Source organism: Triticum aestivum, chromosome 2A (assembly GCF_018294505.1).
Source record: "Triticum aestivum cultivar Chinese Spring chromosome 2A, IWGSC CS RefSeq v2.1, whole genome shotgun sequence".
Taxonomy (NCBI): Eukaryota; Viridiplantae; Streptophyta; class Magnoliopsida; order Poales; family Poaceae; genus Triticum; species Triticum aestivum.
The window spans coordinates 105,344,142-105,366,192 of record NC_057797.1 but is presented as its reverse complement, the minus strand read 5'-3'; the positions used below and the strand labels follow the sequence as shown (position 1 = coordinate 105,366,192).

The 22,051-nt window shown below is 46.8% G+C and overlaps 1 protein-coding gene across 1 annotated transcript; it reads left to right on the top strand.

Moving 5' to 3' along the window:
• Positions 1–14,246: 14,246 nt before the first annotated feature.
• On the top strand, positions 14,247–21,350 carry LOC123187828 (cytochrome P450 709B1). Its single transcript, XM_044599787.1, has 4 exons — positions 14,247–14,618; positions 14,706–14,929; positions 20,163–20,407; positions 20,517–21,350. Exons 1-4 carry the CDS (start codon positions 14,345–14,347, stop codon positions 21,316–21,318), a joined length of 1,545 nt encoding a protein of 514 aa, XP_044455722.1. The 5' UTR covers positions 14,247–14,344; the 3' UTR covers positions 21,319–21,350.
• The last annotated feature ends 701 nt before the right edge of the window (positions 21,351–22,051 follow it).

The window sequence follows — 22,051 nt, the reverse complement described above, 5'->3', positions numbered from 1 at the left end:
ATGTTAATCATCTATTTGGACAATGCTCAACGTGTATATAAAAAATGTTTCTGATGTATACAAAAAATATAGAATATGTATGAAAAAGTGGTCATAAAAAATGTAAGTTTTTAAAAAATGGTAATTATGACATTGTGAAATGTTAGAATTTATATGTAAAATGTTCCTGATATATATAAAAAGTACAAATTTTATGGAAAAAGTAGACATAAAAATATATGTTTTAGGAAAATATTAATCACGTATTTCTGAAATGTTAAACATGTATATAAAATGTTTCTGTTGTATACAAAAAATGTACAATGTATATGAAAAAGTAGACTTCAAAACATATAGTTGTCAAAATTGTTAAGCACATAACGAAAAAGTGTTAAACATGTATATAATAATTGTTCCTCATCTATACAAAAAATATACAAAGAAAATCTACAGAAACTAAAAACAGAAAAAAAAAATAAAGAAAAAGAAGTAACGAAAGAAAGAAAAGTAAAAAACTAGTAAAAACCAAAAAAGAAAGAAAAATCAGAAAAAACTGTGAAAGAAATGAAGAATAATCATGAAAAAATTGACCAAATAAAACTAATAAAGAAAAAGAAAACCAAACGAGAACATAAAATAAAATGATAAAGAAAAAAAGTGAGAAACCCGGGCAGTTCAAAACATGTTTCCATTTCCAAAAATTGTTCGCAAATTTAAAAATGTGCATGTTTTCATTTTCTTCAGGAGTTTCAAAATTGTTCAGTTCCCCAAAAATCACAAATTTTAAAAAAAAATCTTATTTTCACATTTTTCAAAATATATCCGTGTTTTCAAATTCTGTCTTGGAATTTCAAAAAAATGTCCCAATTTCAAAAAAGAATCCTGATTTTAGAAAGTATATCAGTTTTAAAATTTTATTTGCAAATTAGCAACTTGTTTGTGTTTCATAGATCCCTTCATTGTTTCAATAAAAAATGCTTTTGAAATTTAAGATATAATTTCGATTTGCGCTGCGGGCAGGGGCGGAGACAGGGGGTGCGAGCAGGGGTCAGACACCCCCCATCGCCTCGCCCCCCCCCCCCCCCCTATGATTTTTCGTCCAGGTATACTAGTTTCAGTAGTGTGTACGTATACGTCTAACGCTAATGGGCCAACATAATAACTTTTCACCCAGGCCCAACGCAAGAAAGCGTATTTGAAGCCTTATCGCTAGTTGTACGCATCATAAAAAGGGGTTAGGTGCAGCCGTGAGATCGGTTTTGAATTTTTTTCGATTTTACTGTTCATGCGGGAGCATATGAGCTCGGGTGCAGATTAGCCGCGTCCATCGTTCCTTATCCTTCTTGTAATTTTGTTCGTGAGCATTGCGATTTCTAGGTCAGATGGCTCTGTATGCCGTCGCCGGTCGCCTCTCGGCTCTCACTGCTTCCGCTGCTGTGGCGCAGGGCAGATGGCCCTCTACTTGAGCGGCGATTGAATCCAGGATAGTGTTCATGACAGTTTGTGTGATTCGCCGTCATCATGCATTCCCAAAATCAACTTCAAGGAACCAAGGAACGGCACCGGTAAATTATAATATTTGTGAATTAGTACAATTTCTTCGAAGATAATGGTTTGATTTTAATTGCTCGGATAAGGTAGGATTATAGTTTAGGAATCTAATTTTACTCACTGTTGAATGTTTCAATGAATGAAGGATGAAGAGAAATAATACAAGAAAAAGAGTTTCATTTTTCAAACACATAGCTTCTACCTCAAATATTACAGAAAATGCAAATCCAGCAACCTGTTGTAGATAATAATTCCAACCACAATCCAGTCGATATGCTACTGAAACAATGTAAGTATTTTACATATTACCAGATATATGTTGCCATACATTTCATATCAATTCTACTTTGAGACTACAATCTTATGTTGTGTCTCTCGAATGATTATTATCTTTCTCGCCCCCTTCATGTTTAAATCCTGGCTGCGGGTTGGTTCATTAAGCTTGGCGCTGCTGTTGAATATGTAATGACTGCTAGGTGAACTGGTAGAACCACGTCAATTATAGCGTGAGGTCCTTGTTTCGATTTCCCACGACGGCAGAGCATTAAACCGTGCCTGTTTGCCGAAGCAAGCAGCGAACAGGAGCTCCCTAGATATACCTCCCGCGCCCTTGGCATGCTGCTACAGGTTTGGGCCTAGGGCTCCCTTCGGAGTAGGCTTTTGGCTCCTGTTTTCTTTATCTTAATAATCGTCATCGATTTTCTATTGTTTTGACATGTAGAAAATACTTTTTTTTACTGAAAATCAAAACAGTGAAAAACAACAACTAGTACTCTGGCAGTACTTCGAAAAATAGACACACTCTTACCTTTTGCATACCTACAGATTTTCGTGAAGAAAAACCATTCCTAATATTGATGCTCCAAAAAAGATTATTTTTGAAAGCATTTTTTAAATACCTAGATATGTTATAAAAGGTCACCAGAAGTACAAAACACCTTAATTAAAATAAAAATTGACATCAAGGTCTTCGGACACCACCAGAATGAGCCGCTCACATCCTGTTGACGCCGCTCCCATAGTAGAGCCGACCTTACCTTGCCGATGACAGCCGGGAAGTCTTCATGCACGTGCCCCAAAGAATCAGCACCCTAGGGTTGTAGCGGTCGTTGAACGCTTGAGTTGATCCAAACCGTGTGCCATCAAATCTCGTTCTCACACACGCATGACGAAAAAATGCTTACCTCGTCGCCCTAAGGAGTTCACAGGAATTTACGTTGGAGCTCCATTGACTCTGTCCCGATGGGTGAATTCAGGGAGGATGAAAGTTCACAAAACCAACTCGAAGATGAAGCATTGGCTTCCATCCGAACGCCTCCCCCGTGAGTACAAAAATCACTAACCTAAACTACTACCCGGAGCCGAGGCACCGGGATTCCCCTCCCCCCTCCCCCCACCAGCCATCGAGGGCGAAAGGCAGAGGGGAGGAGAATGCATGGGATGGCCGGTGGACCTTGGAGGGCATGAGACTTTGCCTTAGCCGCCTTGTTTTTGCGGGTGAAAGAAAGATTTTATTTTATCAATCAGGACATAAGTCGTTCTTACAAATATCAGGGACGTCTCCTGGTCCCGAACCATGAAAAATCCGTGTATAGCATCCCATTTTTTAAAACCTTTTGGAGAGCTGATTTTGTTGTTTTTTTGGCCAAATTTTCATAAATGTGATTTCATCACGAAAGTTTACACACAAATAGTAAACTAGGCAATGTTTGTTGTACAAAATATTCAATTATTGTTGTTGTTGTTGTTGTTGTTGTTGTTGTTGTTGTTCGTGACAGGAGGATTTGAGCTCGAGATTAAAAGAACACTTTGATTCGTTCTTCCAGATGCTTGGACCATGTTAATCCTGCTATACACATGCACGGCAGTTACATATTGACTTCTAATCGTCTGCTTGGATAAAGCTGGACATCGACAGGTACTATGGCATATGCATGTCGGCGCGGCAAAAGTTAGTTAACGTGCGCTGGCGACGATCGGCGGCGACTGACTACAACAAAGCTCAAGGAAAAAAGGCCTGGTATTGTTTAACGAGAACTCACAGGGCCTTGGCACTGAGTGGTTTCTTTTTTTTTCGAGAAAGTGGCACTGAGTAGCTGCCTGGTGATCGAAGGAAATCGTTGAAGTCGTACCGCGTGTGTGGTGTCCATGTTACTATAATTGTTTAAGGCAACGTTTTCGTGTAGGTTGTTGCAGCTCTAATCATCAGCTCTGTGTCCCGCAAAATAAAATAAAAAATCAGCTCTGTGAGCTCTCTATGTGTACTTCTCGACGCTCCTGTGCGTTTGCTTAATGGAATTATAAGCTCCAGGTGAAGAAGAAGAAAACTCACGGACCCGATTTCTGTACGCAAGCATCACTATCTTGTTACCCAAGGACCATCTTTGACGAGGAATGGATTCTTGGCGAGGAAGACAAGTCAAGTGGGACAAATCAAGTACGGAGTACCATGTCTGTGTTAACACGCGTTCACATGTCGTGGTACGTATGCGACATGCTGCCGCTAGCTCCGTAGGAGGACCTGCGGTTTCTCTAGAAGCTGGCTCAAAGAAAGAAGAGGTAATAGCACCAGGAGTCCCTGAACTTGTCATGGATGTGATGTTTTGGTCCCAAACTTGCAAAATGCAACTATTGAGTCACACAACTTGCAGCCAATGTGCAAATTTGGTCCCAGCCAATCAGAGCTCGACAAGTGGATCCTAGTCAGCACAGCCGTCAGCCCCAGCGCCTTTTGCATTTACCCCCCTGGACTTTGCACTAATCAACCCGCACTACACCGCACTTTTCACCTGAATTTATTGGTTCTCCCTCCCCTGGCCCAATCATTCGTCGCTCTCTCCCCCCTGTCCGTGACCGGCCGACAGGCCGTGCTGGCTGCGCTCGTGAGCCATGGCCTCGTCGCCGGACTTCACCGGCGGTGTGCCGCCGCCGCCTACCGCGCACCAAGTTCGGCCCTTCGCTGTCAACCCTCCGGATTATGGTTAGTTCTCTCTCTTCTGTTCCTCCTCTCTGCTCTGTTCCTCCTCTGTGTGCTCGATGTTGTCAACCCTCTCGGTCGGTGTTGTCTTCCTGGTTGGATCGACCAGTTTTGAGCTCGTTTTAGCCGCATTGGTTGGTAGTTTGTGGTTGTAGTGCTTCCCGCGACCTCATACTGGTTATTTGGTAGTCGATTGTAGCCGCCTAGGGTTTTGGGTGAAGTTGGGGATTTAGGCAAGAACCTAGGGTTCTTGTTTGTAATCCTTTTCGGCCAGACTTTAGGTTTGTGGCTAGTATGTACATACTGTTTTGCAAATACAAGTGCCAATTTGGCCTAGGGTTTGTGCTTAGGGGGCAGCATTTGCATTTTAAAAAATGTAAACTTTGTCTGGCCAATGTAGGCCAGTGTTTGAGGTAAGTAGTTTATGGTTTGTGCTTAGTACTTAGTTTGAACATTAGCCATGCTAAATCATCAGTTTGTTACTGCTTATGTTGAGTTAATTTGTAAGCTGTAGTTAACTGAATTTCTTCTGTTAACTGAACTCAGTTCCAATTTACAGTTAACTGAAAAAAGTTCAGTTAACTCAGTTCAATGTATTTATTCAGTTATTTTTATTGATGATTGTGCTTACATTCTGCACTGTGTTGTTGTAGTTTGTGATTCAGCAATGGGACTCAGTGTGGACACCCCTTTCTTCACATTGGAACTGGAACATGGTGGGATTTTCTGTGGACCAATCAATAACATGGAGTACTATAATCCTTCAGTGGAGGTGCTTGACTATGTTGATGCTGGCACATTCTCATATGCAGTCATTGAAGAGCACCTGCTTTGGTTGGGATATTCTGTCAGTGAGCACATCATTTATTGGTGCATGCCTGACAAAACAATTTCAGATGGTATGCTCAGAATCAGAGGTGATGAGGATGTGCAGAAAATGATAACAGCCAGTGCTCAGCATAAGGTTCTTACAATCATGGTTGATCATGCAGATTTCATCAGTAATTTCAGGCAAGATTTGATATGTACAGTGGGAACAGTAGAGAATCCTGTCAGAGTGGTAAACCCAAATGATGTTGCAGCCAGTGCAGCTAGTTCTCACAGCATCATTTCAGTCAATGCTGAACATCCAAATTCAGACTTTGCAACACAGGAGACAGAAGCTAACAATTTGCTGGTTAATCTTGCAGAAGAAGAGCTTTTGCTGACTGATGCTGCAGAAGGAGAGCACTTGCTGAATGATGTTGCACAAGGAGAGCAGTTGCTTTTTGATGTTGCAATAGCAGATGAGTTGCTGACTGATTTTGCTGAAGAAGATCACTTGCTGACTGATGTTGCAGAAGATGTAGTGCTTTCAGATACAGATTTCAGTGACAGTGATTATGACATAGATGATGGAGATGATGATCTTTATGAAGATAACATTGACTTTGATGTTGATGAAGTTGAGCAAGAGGAGGAAGAGGTGGAACCTGAGTATGAACTTGATGATGAAGATTTGAATCTGTCAAGAGAAGAAGAAGAGCAACTGATGTACAAGTTCAAAGCTTTCAATTCCAAGGTGGACATGAGAAACCCTGTATTTAAAGTAGGGATGGTCTTTGCTGATGTGGTTGAGCTGAGGAAAGCTATTACTTCATATTCAATAAAGAACAGAGTGCAAATCAAAAAGTTGAAAAATAACAAGATCAGATTTCATGCAGTTTGTCAGAGTGATTGTCCATGGCTGCTTAAGGCTGGCAATGACAACAGGACAGGAGGATTTGTCATTAAGGCCTACTATGGTGATCATATGTGTCAGAAGAAGTGGAGGCTCAAGGACATGACAGCTAAATTCCTTTGCAACTATTTCATAGAAGAATTCAGAGATGACCAGAAGATGTCACTTGGAACATTTTCAAGGAAAATAACAAAGGAGTTTAATTGCACCCCTAATAGATGGAAGTTAGCTAGGGCTAGGACAGCAGCACTGAAGGAGATCCATGGTGATGAAGAGGAGCAATTCAGTAGACTATGGGATTATGGACATGAATTAAGACAGAAGAACCCTGGCTCAACTTTTTTGCTGACAACTGGACTGGTCAGAGATACAAAATTTCCAATGGGCAGAAAATGTTTGAAAACACTGTATTGGTCATATGATGCCTGTAAGAGAGGATGGCTTAAGGGCTGCAGGCCTATTATCTTCATAGATGGTTGTCATATGAAAACTAGGTTTAAAGGTGTGCTGCTTAGTGCAGTTGGCATTGATCCTAATGACTGCATTTACCCCATTGCTATGGGCTGGGTGGAAGTAGAATGCACAAGTTCTTGGGAGTGGTTTCTCACAACTTTGAAAGATGATCTGAACATCACCAACACTGCTCCTTTCACACTTATGAGTGACAAGCAGAAAGGTCTGATAAATGCTGTCCACAAAGTTTGGCCAGATGCAGAGCACAGGTTTTGTGTTAGGCATATTTACCAAAATTTCAATGAGAAGCACAAAGGAGAGGTACTGAAGCAAGACCTGTGGGCCATTGCCAGATCACCAAACAAGTTGAAGTGGAGAGAGAACTGTGAAAAAATGGATGGTCACAGCTCAGCTGCTTTCCACTGGACTGAAAGACTTGAGTGGAAAACTTGGTGCAAAGCATTCTTCAGTGAATTTCCAAAATGTGACATCCTCCTGAACAATAACTCTGAAGTTTTTAACAGTTATATCCTAGAGGGTAGAGAAATGCCAGTGCTAAGCATGCTTGAGTACATTTTTTACAAGATAATGCATAGGATGGTGAGTAAGCAAAGAGAAGCTATAGAAAAGTGGGCAGGGCAGAGAATATGCCCAAAGATCAAGAAGAAATTGGACAAGAACACTGAATTTGCTGCTAACTGCCATGTATCTGAAGCTGGACAACAGATGTTCAGAGTTCAGTCAGGTAACAATAGCTACACAGTTGATCTTGGTTTGTACACATGTGATTGCAGGAGATGGCAGTTGTCAGGAGTACCATGTGGGCATTCAATAGCTTGTTGCAGGGAGGAGAGGATTGACCCAGAGACATTTGTGCATGAGTGCTACACTGTGAGGACATATCTGAAAGCATATGGATATACTCTTGTCCCTTTGGAAGACCCAAATGTGTGGGAGGTACAGAATGCTTACAAGGTGTATCCACCTGTGTTTACAAAACAGTTGGGAAGGCCCAAGAAAAACAGGAAGAAGACTCCTGAGGAGAAGATGAAGAATGGTGTTAGGGTTTTGAACAAGAAAGGTGTTACAATGCACTGCTCAATTTGTGGTAGAGCTGATCACAACAGGAAGGGCCATTACAGATGGCAGGAAGCTCTCATTGAAGAAGGTGTAGAGCTAGTTGATGAAAACTATGATGACCCCACATTTCTTCAGGTTACTGAATTTACTGCATTTTACTGTAGTTCTCTGAATTTACTGAAATCACTCTAGTGCTCTGAATTTAATGTAGTTCTCTGAATTTTGCTGTACATATCTCAATTGCTCAATGTTTTTGTGCAGAACATATTCCCTAGTCAGGCTGATCCTATACTGGATCCAATGCAGTCACCAACCAGTATGGTCTACAGCATGAGTCAAAGAGAACTTTTAAGAAGAGCTCCAAATAGAGTTCATGGCCCACTACCAGAGCAGTCTTCATTTGTTCTTGCTGCAGGTGCTGCAATACCTCAGCCAAGAGTCACTACAGAAATGAATGCAGGTAGGCAAACAAGGGCAAGGACAGTAGTTGAGAGAGGAGAAGGCTCTCAAGCTTCTGGTAGGGGAAGGGGGAGGAAAAGACAAAGGAACCCAGCTTCAGGCAGAGGAAAAGGAGAAGCAGCAGCTTCAGGCAGAGGAAGAGGAGCAGCAGCAGCTTCAGGCAGAGGAAGAGGAGCAGCAGCAGCTTCAGGCAGAGGAAGAGGGGCAGCAGCAGCTTCAGGCAGAGGAAGAGGAGCAGCAGCAGCTTCAGGCAGAGGAAGAGGGGGAAATGCAACTGCAGGTGGAGGGAGAGGAGCAACTCATGTTGCAGGAAGAGGAACAAGGTGGAGAGGACAGGAAGAGGAACAAGGTGGAGGGAGAGGTATGCCAGATGATAGGGCATACTGGCTACTGTTTGGAGAGGACAGGAGAGTGGAGATTCCAGACCTGAATGATCCTCCTGAAGAATTTCTGGCTCCTGATCCCTGAGATTGTGGGACATTAAAGTTCCATCTTTTTGTAGAGGCCTAATGTGATGTAACACAATGACTGGCCTAACAGTGGCTTAAGGTGCCACTTTTTGATGGCAAAACATTTGCTTAAGTTGCCACTTTTTGATGGCAAATATTGGCATTAATTGCCTTTTTTGTAACTAAACTATGATGCAAAACTAGGGGATAAGTCAATGATGGATGGCAAATGAATGTTGGACTGAAAAAAGGCTTTTCAAATTTGCAGTGTGAACTGAATTTTACAGTGTTAAATGAATTTTAAACTGAATTTTACAGTGTCAACTGAATTTTGCTGCTTTAAACTGAATTTTACAGTGTCAACTGAATTTTGCTGCTTTGAACTGAAAAAAAAGATATAAAAAAAGTTTTGCAGTCAATAGTGTTGTTGTTAACTGACTAATCTGTTTTGGAGTGAACACTACTGTAGTTAATTAAAAATAATTAGAGAAAAAAAATTGTTTGCCCTGGGTATCGAACCCAGGACCTTTTGTTTGATAACTTGAACTCCTTGCCAATGCGCTAGTACTAGTGATCTTGGTAGATACTCATTGCCACAGTTGTTATACAAAATAAACTGTATGTGCTAATCAGAGCGGTGCCGTTCGCTCTTCCACTCCAATTAAGAGGCCACCACCCACCGCCCACCGCCCCCACTCACCACTTCCGTTTCACGACGCCTCGGGTTCTACGCTCCCCACCTCCCACTCCACCCCAAGAAAACCCTCGCCGGCCATCTCGACGCCGCCGCCGACGCCATGGACAACCACCCTGCATGGCAGAGGATGGTCGACGAGCTGGCAGGCGACGACGAGGTCGCGCGCGCGGAGCTCCAGGAGATAGGCCGGTGGTTCCCCAGCGTCGAAATGCTTGCGAACCACGCGCGGGGCCTCATCGACGTGATGACCGACGACGAGAAGAGGCGCACTCTCGTGGACGGCCCAGGTACCCCTCCGGCCAACATCCTCCGCTTCGCAATGGCGGAGACGTGCTCCGACGATCCGAGGCAGCGCGCGCGTTGGTGGATGTACAGGTCCGCCACCACGCCACAGCCGCAGCCGGATCCGAAGCGCGTGTGGTCCAGGATGCAGCGCGTCCAGGACATGGTTCTTGCCATGCCTGCGCTGGCGCCCCTCGTCCACATCGACGACGACGACGTCTCTCTGTCGTCCGACTCGGAATACTGCAAGGTGAACTCCGACAACGACTCGGGCTACAGAGGAGATTCGGACTCCTCTGACTCGTATGCGTCGTCTGACACGGTCGAGGTGTCGCTCGTTGTCCTGTCAGATGACGAAGAAGAGGCGGAGGAGGACGAGATCCAAATGGTCGCGCCAGTCCACAATGGCAGGGAGGGCGACAGAGACCTCCCGATTGATGTGGAGGTTCTCCCAGATGTGCCTGACATCGTCAAGCAGGAGCTGGTGGAGAAGGAGCCCAAGCAGGACTCAGCGGCGGAGCCGGCAAGGATCGGCAAGAAGAGATCTTCTCCAGTGGAGGTGCGCCGCTCCGAGCGTCTCAAGCGACTGAAGATGTGAAGAACGACTGAAGAAGGAGCGAAGAAGAAGGTCAAGTAGTTAGGTATGCTGCTTATAAGTTCAGCATATAAGTTAGTGTAGTGCTATTTTGCGTTTAGTTAAGTTAGGTGTGCTGCTTATAAGTTCAGCACATAAGTTATTTGTAATCTGCTGTGGGAACTGGTGCAACGTTATGCTTGATCAGATGCTGAAACTTATGCTGCAATGCTGCTATGCTTGCTATTTTGTTCTGTTATACATAACTAAATCTTCAGTTAACTAAACATTAAATTAAGACAAATTCAGAGCAGTCATACATATAGGAAATAAGTTAACTTAGAGCAGTCATACATCATCAGTGCCATGGAAATTAACCAAGTTCACTACAGGAATACAACTAATTAAAAGGTCTTCTTCAACTAATTACTCAAATTCATCTAAGATCTCCTTCAACCTCCTTATCTTGCTCTTGTTCTCCTCCTTGTGCCTGAATAAATCACCAATCATGTACTCAAGTTTCTTCTTCTCCTTCTTCAGGTCATCCCTCTGTGACACAACTATGTCCAACTCTTCCTTCATGTTGTCCATCTGTTCCTTCATGTTGTCCATCTTTTGCTTCATGCTGTCCATCTTTTGCTTCATCTCATCCCTCTCTTTCTCTGCCTTAGCCCTAAAAACCTGATGAATGGTAGTGCTAGATTTATCAGACATCTTCTTCTTCTCAAGCTCTTGCTTCAGGTCAGAAACAACAAGTCTTGCATTGCCCAATTCAGTAATTGCCTGCTCCTTGTCAGCCACCATCTTAGCAAAATCTAGTTTAAAAAACCTCAGATCCTTTTCCATCTGTTCCTTCTCTTTCACAACCCTAAAATTCTCTTCAGCATTAACTACATTTTCCCTGAGCCTTAGCTTGTTCCCATCTTCATACATGCCCCAAACCCTGGCTAAACTCATCTTCAGAGTGGCAGGCCATTCAGGATCAATCCACTGCACAAAGTTGCATTTAGGTATTTCCTACAAAATAAGAAAGAAAACATTTTTAGATAAATGGCAAAGCTTGTACCACTATTGATCTACTAATACAACACTATCATAATTCTTAGCATAACCAAAACTTCAGTTGACTAAATACTGTTTTCTTCAGTGAACTGATTTTGCTCAATAAACTATATTGATGCACTAATCCACAGTTAAATGCCACACTACAAGATTTGATGGCCTTAATTAGAGATCTGCTAACCTTTTGTGCACAAGCAAGATACCTCCTTCCACTGTCAACTGATTCAAAGGAAACTAACTTCTCACAGACACACTGATGTTCACATCTAGCTGCAAGATCTGGAGCCAGGCCTCTCCACTCAGAGCAGAAAATGACGGCAGGAGCAGGAGCCTATAAACAATTGTTGTCAGCAAAAATTCCCCATTGCTAACCCTAAATGCAAGTGAGTATGTTTATACTGGATCTGGAGCTAACCTCACTTGTGATAGAGTACCCTTCGGACGAAGAGCTGGATCCTTCACTCCAAGACACCATGGCGGCGAGCTAGACGGACGGTGGTGGCGAGCTGGACGGCGGCGACTAGCTGGACGGTGGCGACTACCTGGGGAGCAGGAGATGGTCGAGAGCAGAGAAAGGCGCTGGGGCAGCAGAATATCCCAGGCAGCTGTAGTGCGGGTTGATTAGTGCAAAGTCCAGGGGGGTAAATGCAAAAGGCGCTGGGGCTGACGGCTGTGCTGACTAGGATCCACTTGTCGAGCTCTGATTGGCTGGGACCAAACTTGCACATTGGCTGCAAGTTGTGTGACTCAATAGTTGCATTTTGCAAGTTTGGGACCAAAACATCACATCCATGACAAGTTCAGGGACTCCTGGTGCTATTACCTCAAGAAAGAAAAGGAGGTTTCGCTAGTAGCACTAGGCCACTAGCACCCTGCACCCCCGTGCTGATATGCTGTCGGTCTCGACCTGCAGGACCACGCCAAACCACACGTTTCGCACGAGCTGGGGGCCAACCAACAATCCAGCTGCTGCGCGTCGGGCCTGAACCTGCATGCATGCATCACAGCTGACGCCACTCACCCCGCGGCGAAACGCCAGCGAGTGGCCAGCACCCCGACGTAAGGCCAACTCCACCGCGCGACCCTATCCTGTCCGGCCTTATTTGTTTGGGGTAAAAGGGACAAAGGAGGCGGTTCAGCGCGCGACGGCCCGGACCTATCTTGTCCGTTTTGTGTTCAGGCCGACCCATTTCAAGCGCAAACTTGCGCCGGGTTTAGATCGCGACGGACACCAAACGGACGCGTGCTCGTCCATGTCGGGGGCGCGTGGCAGGCGGCCACCCACCTCTCACCCACCCACATCAATGCACACGAGCGGGCGGCCCCACCTGTCATCCGCACGTCGAGCGGTCGTCGTCCTTCTTTAAGTGAGAAGCGTGGATGGGTCGTCGTCCACACTGCCCCACGCCACCCAGCGGCCTCCCCGAACCCCGACAGCGCAGAAACCCTAGCCCGACTCTTCCTCGAGCTCGCCGGCCGCCCACCTCGCCATGGGCTTCTGGAACGGCAAAGGCAAGCACGACCGCGAGGCCGGCTCCTCCTCGGGGCGCCGCCGCGGCTCCGTGAAGAAGGAGGAGCCCGCGTCTCCGCCGCGCTCCTCCCGTCGGGCCCCCGCGCCACCGCCGCACTCCTCCCATCGAGCCCCCGCGTCGGCCCCCTTCACCATTGCCCCTAGGCCCTCCGACGAGCGCGACCAGCAGTACATCTGCGCGGACGTGTGCGGAGGTACTGGGAGACGAGGACGCCGGTCCCGTGGAGCGACGCCCACCTCCCCAACGGGTGGCACCTTTCCGCGGACCGGGTCCCCATCCCGCCAGTGCCGACGACCGGCCGTGCACGGCGCGATGAGATCAACCGCCGCCGCCGCCTCTTCCCCGACGACCTGTACTACGACCACAGGTATGCCCCCGACTCGCCGCTCTGGGACACATGGCTCCAGGACGAGCACGACGTGCGGCGCGCGTCCTACTTCGCCGGCACCGTGTCGGGGCCGCGGAGGCCACGTGCAGAGCCGCGCGGGCGTACCCGGGTGCGTGGCCTGACGCCCACGCCGTTGCCTTCCCCGTCTCCGTCGCCCCCTCCCCCTCCTCTCATGACAGCGGAGGAGGAGGCCCGTCTCCTGCAACGTGTCATGGACGACTCCATGAACACGCATGACGAGCAGCAGTGGGACGGCCTGGAGGAGGCCATGGTCCTCTCTGCCGCTGGGGACGTCGCCTTCCCGGAGCTGCAGCTGGCGGCCGTCACGGCGGCCACCAAGGAGGAGCCGATGGAGGAGGACTCGCCCGCGTTCGAGAAGCTCCTGGGCCAGGGGTGGGGCTGGTCGTGCACTGCGCCGGAGATGGCCGCCGACCTGGGCGTGAACTGGTGCCCCACTCTGGAGCGGGAGGCGTCGTCGTGGGAGGAGGTGGTGCAGGCACCTCCGGCCGTCCAGCCCGCCCCCGTCCACCACGCACCGCCGACCCACCTCTGAACGCCGCCGGAGTACGTCGACCTCGTCAGCGACGACGATGACACCGGCGGCCAGTGAAGACGGCGACGGCCACGGCACCGACGGGCGCGGCAGGAGCGTGCGGGAGGAGTTTTTATTATTTTCTTATTGTGTTAATTATGAATCTGGGCCTTTTAAGTGGCCGTTGAAACTGGGCCGTTTTGTGGCCAACCTATATATATGTTTTATGTTTTTTTAAATGCGTTTATTTGCTTTTTAGTTATTTAATTATTATTTTTAATCCCGTTCACTCCGGACACGATTTGGGATGCGGCCGCACGGTAGGCGCATGCATGATCCAATGAACACAGCCGGACACGGATGTACCCATCAGCGCTTCAAAAGAACAGATTCGGGTCAATCCGGACGTCCGGGGTCGCGCGGTCCCGAATCCATGGTCAAAGCGCAGCCCACGAACCTGCTATAAATCATCCGCCTACCCGACCCGAGTCTTTCACAACAGAAGCACACATCTCCCAGTCTCTCTCAACGAACTCAAACAGCAGAGGCATCTCCCAGGTCGCTGATATCTTCTCCGCCACCGTACGTAGGGGCAAAGCTCCCGACGACATGGGTCTCCTCTGGATGGTGGCGGCGGCCGCGGCGGCGGTACTGGCCTCGTGGGCGTTCAACGCGCTGGTGTACCTCGTGTGGCGGCCGCGCGCCATCACCCGGCAGCTCCGCGCGCAGGGCGTGGGCGGGCCGGCCTACAAGTTCTTCGCCGGCAACCTCGGCGAGATCAAGCGGCTCCTCGCCGGCACCGCCGGCGCCGTGCTCGACGTCGGCTCCCACGACTTCGTCCCCAGGGTGCAGCCGCACTTCCGCAAATGGATCCCCATCCACGGTACGAACTACGAAGCCGAGCCTGTAAACTCCTCTCCTCTAGCAGATCAGATCTAGCTCGTGATCTCACGCCATTTCCTGCTTGCAGGGCGCACGTTCTTGTACTGGTTCGGAGCCAGGCCGACCCTGTGCGTGGCCGACGTGAACACGGTGAAGCAGGTGCTCTCCGACCGCAGCGGGATGTACCCCAAGAACATCGGCAACCCGCACATCGCCCGGCTGCTCGGCAAGGGGCTCGTGCTCACCAACGGCGACGACTGGAAGCGCCACCGCAAGGTCGTCCACCCTGCCTTCAACATGGACAAGCTCAAGGTGCGTGATGTGTGTTTTGTTTTTTAACTGTACTATTCATTGCGCTGACAATTATCCAGTTAATGCACCGTGCCATAAAAAAGGAAACTAGTAATGTAGATTATTTTCTTTCCTAAACCTAAAAGACACGTTATTCACGAGATCAAGGGTATTATATTAGTTTACCTTTTCCAAAACAAAAAATACGCTGAAATCGGTGCCTTTTCAAAAGCAAAATACTAGTAACTTATTGCCGTACTAGTAGAATGCCCGTGCGTTGCTACGGGCTATAATGTATATAAATGAATCAAATAAATGATTAAGGTCACCTCTATGGTCGAAGCTTATTTCTTCCTCGTACGTCCGGGCATGTTCGGACTTCAAATGGGCGCCCAACGGTCTCAAAACTCAACCGACTGGACAGTCCGGGCTAAACCCGTGCATGGGCAGCCCGGCCCGACGACCCGGGCCGGGCCAGGTCGGGCTTGACATTCAGGCCAGGCTCGGGCTTTGTTTTGCAGCCCGAAAGATAATTCGGGCCGGGCTCGAGCTTCAATTTTTCTGTATTTCAGATCGGGCTTTCGGGCTTCGGGCCGGGCTTGCACGTGCGCGTACTAAAAAACAGCATTCGGGCCGGGCTTTCAGGCTTCGGGCTTGATTTTGGGCCGGGCTCGGGCTTGAAAACAGGGAGTATTTTAGGCTTCGGGCTGGGCTCGGGCTTGAGAAATGAAGGTCGGGCTTTTACAAGCCCGGCCCGAAACCCGGCCCGGCCCGACGTTTGCCCGGGTTTAGTACAGGCTGCCCCAAATCCATCTCATATATGGGGAGCAATGTCGTTGTCCGAACTATCTGCCATGTTATTTCCAACACGCGGTCCCAACACAACACAAAACCCCACACCATGAGGCACCCTTCCCTCATGTCGGACCCTCTCTCCTTCCAGCTCAGTTTCCCACCATAGCCTAATATTTCTCGCTGGAGCCCTCTACTTTATAACCGGATGAGACTCACCTCACTTTCGTCCTAGCGCCCTCTTCCCTTCATACCATACTTCCCCACGGACCACCAAGGAGGAGTGCCCCCACCAACCGCTTGCTCTCCGCCATGATCCCCTCCTCCCGTGTTCGTGCCGATCCGCCACGACCATCAAGGCGGAGGAGGCGTGCGCCGCCCATGACGACCCCAAGCAAAGAAGGCAAATTCGATGTCTCATGAGGCATTGCCATGTTGTAACATACAGTTGAATGTCATGCATTACCACAAAACAAAAATATGATGGCTGTTGTTGGGGATGCAACTAATACGCCACCGCGTCTGTTATTAACTATTAAAACAACAAACTAATGCATTTACCCTTCTATCCTAAAAAATATATTGTATGACCTGATCAAAAAAATATGACTGCCTTATCCAATTTGCCACTTTTTCTTAAGTAGGGAAAATATTCCGCTCACATTCGTAACTGAACAAATCAACCACAGCCTCCAACCCGCTCACTCTCAACTCTCACTCCTATCACAAAATCCACTAAAAAGAGATGTGAAGTATTTCTAAATCCCTGCCAAAAGAATATATATTACCAATAGTCCAGTACCGACCTTGTGAATTTGGTTTGTTATTCAAGTCATGGCCGCAACAACACTTTTTCTATTCTCTGTTCATTATGGAAATCAGCGTAAGTTGTGTTATCATCAGAAAAAGATCAGATTTCAAAGTTATTTATCCAATTATCTTTCATATTCGTATTGACATTGTGCAGTTTCCTTGCAAATGTGTATCTTTGGATGGCCTTTAACTAAGTACATTCATATATAATGCTCTAGCACCACGTTGGAAGTTATAGCAATGCTTCATAATTTGATATTGGCTTATGGCAAAGTATTACATCGCCAAATTATAACGACAATAATTTTATGAACCGAATTAGCAACATCAGTTTTAACAGCAGAGTAAAAACTTGTTATTAGCGAGTTTCAAATGAAAGAATAGTCAGGGTAGACATCAAGCGATGAACAAGCATAATATTTGTTCGTTTCCACTTGAAATTTGTCATATCAAGTGTCTTGCCTGCATCGATAAGACTTTTGGACTTCCTTCAGTACAAACATCAATACTCTGCATAAAGTAGCAGCAGTGATAAATGATAATCAACATTTAAAAGTTCCATAAAGGGACATGATGAAAGCTCACAAAACACTAACCTGATAGCAATTGTATCTGATGACAATATTATTGTGAGTGAAAAGAAAAAATATTAGTTATCGTTGTTTCTGTCTGCCTCCCCAACAAATGAAACCTGAGGAGTCATATTGAGTAAGAAGTTCGGCATTGACTGGGTACTGTTTGGATTGAAACCCAATTATAGGAGTCATGCCAAAAAAAACTGGTCGCTGCTTTCATTCTACGTCCACGGACAGGCGAAACAGGGGCAGGGGAATCGTTCGCCAAAATATCTGCACGCACCATCTCTGGCGAGGTGGGCCTGGGTATAAACTAAATGGCCCCTCAGCTTTCCTGTTTAGATTTCTAAACTGGACCAGTTGTTAACATACATTTGGATCATTATCATGCTCTTCACCATCGCCTTCTTGAGCACGAGATCTGATATATGGATTGAGGTAAAATATTTAATCGTCTTGCTGGGGCTGAAGGCGAGCGGCAAGAAGTGGGGGTTGAACTGTGGCTTGGAAGAGCACTATGTATAATTTGCATTTGATTCAATTGGAAATTTCATGGCTGTGGGTGAGAGTTTCCTCGTGTGATGTGACCCTTAAGAAAACATATAATTTCTTAGTGCTCCTAGAGAATCATAGGACATAATCAATGTATTAGTTAGCATAAGAGAAGAATCACTGCATCACAAATGTATCTACAGAGTACAGACTGACCTTGTGCCTCTCATTGACAAGGAGCTTGCAAGAAGACACAATTGAAACTGGTGCCCCCCATGACAATAACGTTCTTGGAGTTTGCAGCTGTTGCCGTGACATTCATCCTATTATGTGAAAGAGAAAATTGGCAACGATGTTTAGGTTAGCCATCGCTGCATTCATGCTTATCTTTCATAGAAAGAAAACAGCAAAACAATTCCAAATCTCCGAATATCTGCTATTGTGGTGTTGTGCATGAAATTATTAGCCATCCCACTGTGACCAGGGAGAGATATATACAGTACCTGGTGAGTTTATCAAGAAGGAATAGTAAAGTAAGTGAAACAAAACAAACTGAAAGGTTTCTTAAAGTTGAACAGGAAATAATGGACAAAGAAGCTTGAAGCCTTTTGAGCCGACTAAAATTAATTGAATATTTACCATTAGAAGTTGAAGGCAGATCTGAAATTTAGTGGGTAGTGGCAAGGAGAACAACTAATGATAAACTAAATCATATACATCACATCACGTTCAGCAATGTATCCTCACTATTGAGATTTTTATACTACAAAAATTTCCGAAATTGTTAAACATAGGATACAAATTAACAGATATGCTCCCGTACACGGCACACCCTCCCTTAAAAAAATCTATAACTGGGTCCTCCTTGTCCTATGGGTTGACTCCTATGTACTAATTGCTTCAGAATGCAATTACATGACATGGGGTGGGATACCACGTACTATACCTTGTGGGGATATGTGAAAGCAGTCAAGAGTACCACAGAGGTGGCGCCGAGCGAATCAGCGGTAGAACGGGATGAACGATCAATTATTCAATTCCGAGATTGCCGCCTCGTTCGTCAGGACACACTGTGAATCTGGAGCACAGGCAGGGGTTGCGGCCTCCAGGCGATTCGGGCCATGACGTGTTGACGACAGGGGGTTGCGTCCTCCAAGGTATACCTTATATTAGCCTCGCCGTGTATGCTTCTTCACCACCGCGGACACTGTCGTTAGTTGGTGCACGACGCAGCAGTCAAGGTGATCGCCAGGGCGGCTTGGCTCCTTCGAATTCCTCTACTAGCCAGCGTCGCCCTGCTCCTGAGCCTCCCCTCCATGACCGCAATGCCAGTTCATTGCCCCCAGGCGCCATGAACGGTCGCAGCGTAGGCTCGCCGGATTGGCGGTGGTGGCCTAGAACATCTAGGGCTACTCCATGCGAGGGATCTCTGCGGTTTGACGGGCGAGTCGCTAGCATGGTGAACATCTAGGGCTACTCCATACTGAATGGCAGAGCAAACAAATTGAAGCAAGCATGCCTGAACCAAACAGAGGTGGACTCCATCGATCAACCAGACAATTATCGCAATGATCGGATGGATTGACTGGAGAGATGGATGTATGGACGCAAGATGTACCTCGAGCATGCGCCAGATGGAGGGGTCGACGACTCGACGGCCTTGACGGCGCCGTTGTTCCACTCGGAGCGGCGCTCCTCGGCGTCGAGGAACTTCATGCGCACCTGCACGCCGGGTGCCCAGGCGTCGATCAGCGCGTCCTCCACCTCCTGCTTGGGCACGACGAACTCCCCGGCGCCCTGGCGCGGGTAGTAGGTGACGGTGAAGAGCGTGCCCTCTGCCGCGAGCCGCACGGCCTCGTCCACCTCCTCGGGCGGGACCCGCGCGCGCGTTGCGTGGCCGGCGCTCGGCGCCCTCGGACGCCTGCTGGGAGACGGCGGGGTACCTGGGCGCGCGGCGGATCCCGGCGAGCAGCTCCCCGTCGGCGCGGCGCATGAAGACGACGGCGTCCCCGGCCATGAGCAGCTTGGCGTTGACTAAAATGGCATGATTTGGAACAAAGGCGCTGGGTGTTTCCTTACTTTGACGGTGGTTCGAGGGGATCGTGCGAGGGGATGAAAGAACTTACATTTGGTGGGAGGGGGCATCGATGGGGCACCAATGAGGTACATAGGAAAGGTAAGAATCGATGCGTTAGGAAAGTTAGGATTTTGAATTGATTTTCATGAAAATAGGGTTTTAATGTTTGTAATGTGATTTCTGTACCTGCCCGTTTGTGACGGTGTCTGGTTAGGAAAGTTTGTAAATGTTAAGAAAGTTTTTATTGGGAAAGTTTGTAAATGTTAAGAAAGTTTTTATTGGGAGGGTGAAAAAAATCAACGTGAGGATATGATGATGGAAGGAGAGACCAAATTAAACCAAACAAAAATAAACCAGACGAAAATAAACCTGACGAAAATAAACCGTGGACGCAATCCTACCAACTCAGTCATTAGGAGTAGAGATATGTCCCTTGGATCTAAGAACATAGACGGCTAAAATTGCTTGGGACCATACTAATTTTTTTTTCTTATTTCTATGCTAGATGATGACGGTGACCATGTCCGACTGTGCTGGGTCAATGATGTCGGTGTGGAAGGCAAAGATGGACAAGGGCGGCAGCGTGGAGATTGATCTGGGCCACCAGTTTGAGGAGCTAACCGCGGATGTCATCTCCCACACGGCATTCGGTAGCAGCTACGAACAAGGGAAAAAGGTCTTCCTCGTGCAGAGGGAGCTCCAGTTTCTTGCCTACTCCACCGTATTCAACATCCAAATCCCAGCATTCAGGTAAATGCATCTTGTTCTTCTTCTTGCACCATTATTGGTCTGAATCAACTCACAACCTACATTTTTACCAAGCAGAAATTAATCTATGTGTGTTTGTGGAATTTATCAGGTACCTTCCAACTGAAAAGAACCTCAAGATATGGAAGCTTGACAAGGAGGTGAGGAGCATGCTCATGAACATCATCAAAACCCGCCTTGAGAACAAAGACACCATGGGTTACGGCAACGATCTGCTCGGGCTCATGTTGGAGGCGTGCGCACCAGAGCATGGGCAAAATCCTATTTTGAGCATGGACGAGATCATAGATGAGTGCAAGACCTCCTTCTTCGCAGGGCATGACACCAGCTCACACCTGCTCACATGGACCATGTTCTTGTTGAGCACACACCCAGAGTGGCAGGAGAAGCTCAGAGAGGAGGTGCTGAGAGAGTGTGGCAATGGGGCTCCCACCGGAGACATGCTCAACAAACTGCAGTTGGTCAACATGTTCTTGCTGGAAACTCTTAGGTTGTATGGCCCTGTAGCTGTCATTCAGAGAAAGGCTGGTTCAGATCTCGAGGTCGGTGGCATCAAAGTGCCCGAAGGCACAGTGCTCACAATCCCCATCGCAACGATACATCGTGACAAGGTGGTCTGGGGGGAGGACGCCAATGAATTCAAGCCTATGAGATTCGAGAATGGAGTGACACGAGCCGGAAAGCACCCCAATGCATTGTTGTCTTTCTCCAGTGGGCCTAGGTCTTGCATAGGGCAAAACTTTGCTATGATTGAGGCCAAGGCCGTGATCGCCATGATTCTTCAGAGGTTCTCATTCTCCCTATCCCCTAAGTACGTCCATGCCCCGATGGATGTGATCACGGTGCGACCCAAGTTTGGGCTTCCCATGGTTCTTAAGAGCCTAGAGATGTAGTGTTGCCTTGAGTACTACACAAGTTTTTTATTGGTCTCGTTGCAAATGTATTTTTTGGAAAGCTACTATGCTGGACTCTATTGAGAACTAGATAACACTTAGATCATTCACAAGTTTCTTTTGATAAAGTGGTTTTCTTTCGTATAAATTGTGGTCAAAGTTTAGAGGGTATGCCTAAGATGCATTTCGGTGTTCTACCTATGTGAGTTCTCTCCAATGTCTCCTCAAGATACTATCACAACATGGGTAGACAAGGAATTAGGTGAGATGGACTTCGTATTTCCCCCCAGAAGTTAAGCTTGTGTTTATTTCTAGGACGAAGCCTAAGCATATAGGTTGTAAAACCATTGACTCGCTGTACTTATGATTGAAGTCCCAAGGAGAAATCCACAAATAATTGCAAATTGTTATTGTAAACTCAATCACAGGTTTAACATCTAAGGTTGCCATGCCACTGTATGATATAACTCAATACTCATGGGATTTGGTTCTATCACTCATGTATTCCCTCCATCATTTATCATAAAACATTGCAATCTCTATTTGTTCCCCCAATATACGCATACACTTGTACAAAAGACAAAAACTATAGCATAGAAATTAACATACATATGTGCAACCAATCTTCATACTACTTTGGCAATGTCGTAGAACAAATAACTACTCAAACATAGATGTAAAGACGTAAAAAATTATGGGGAAACATTTCATATGATAAGACATCATGTTTTCC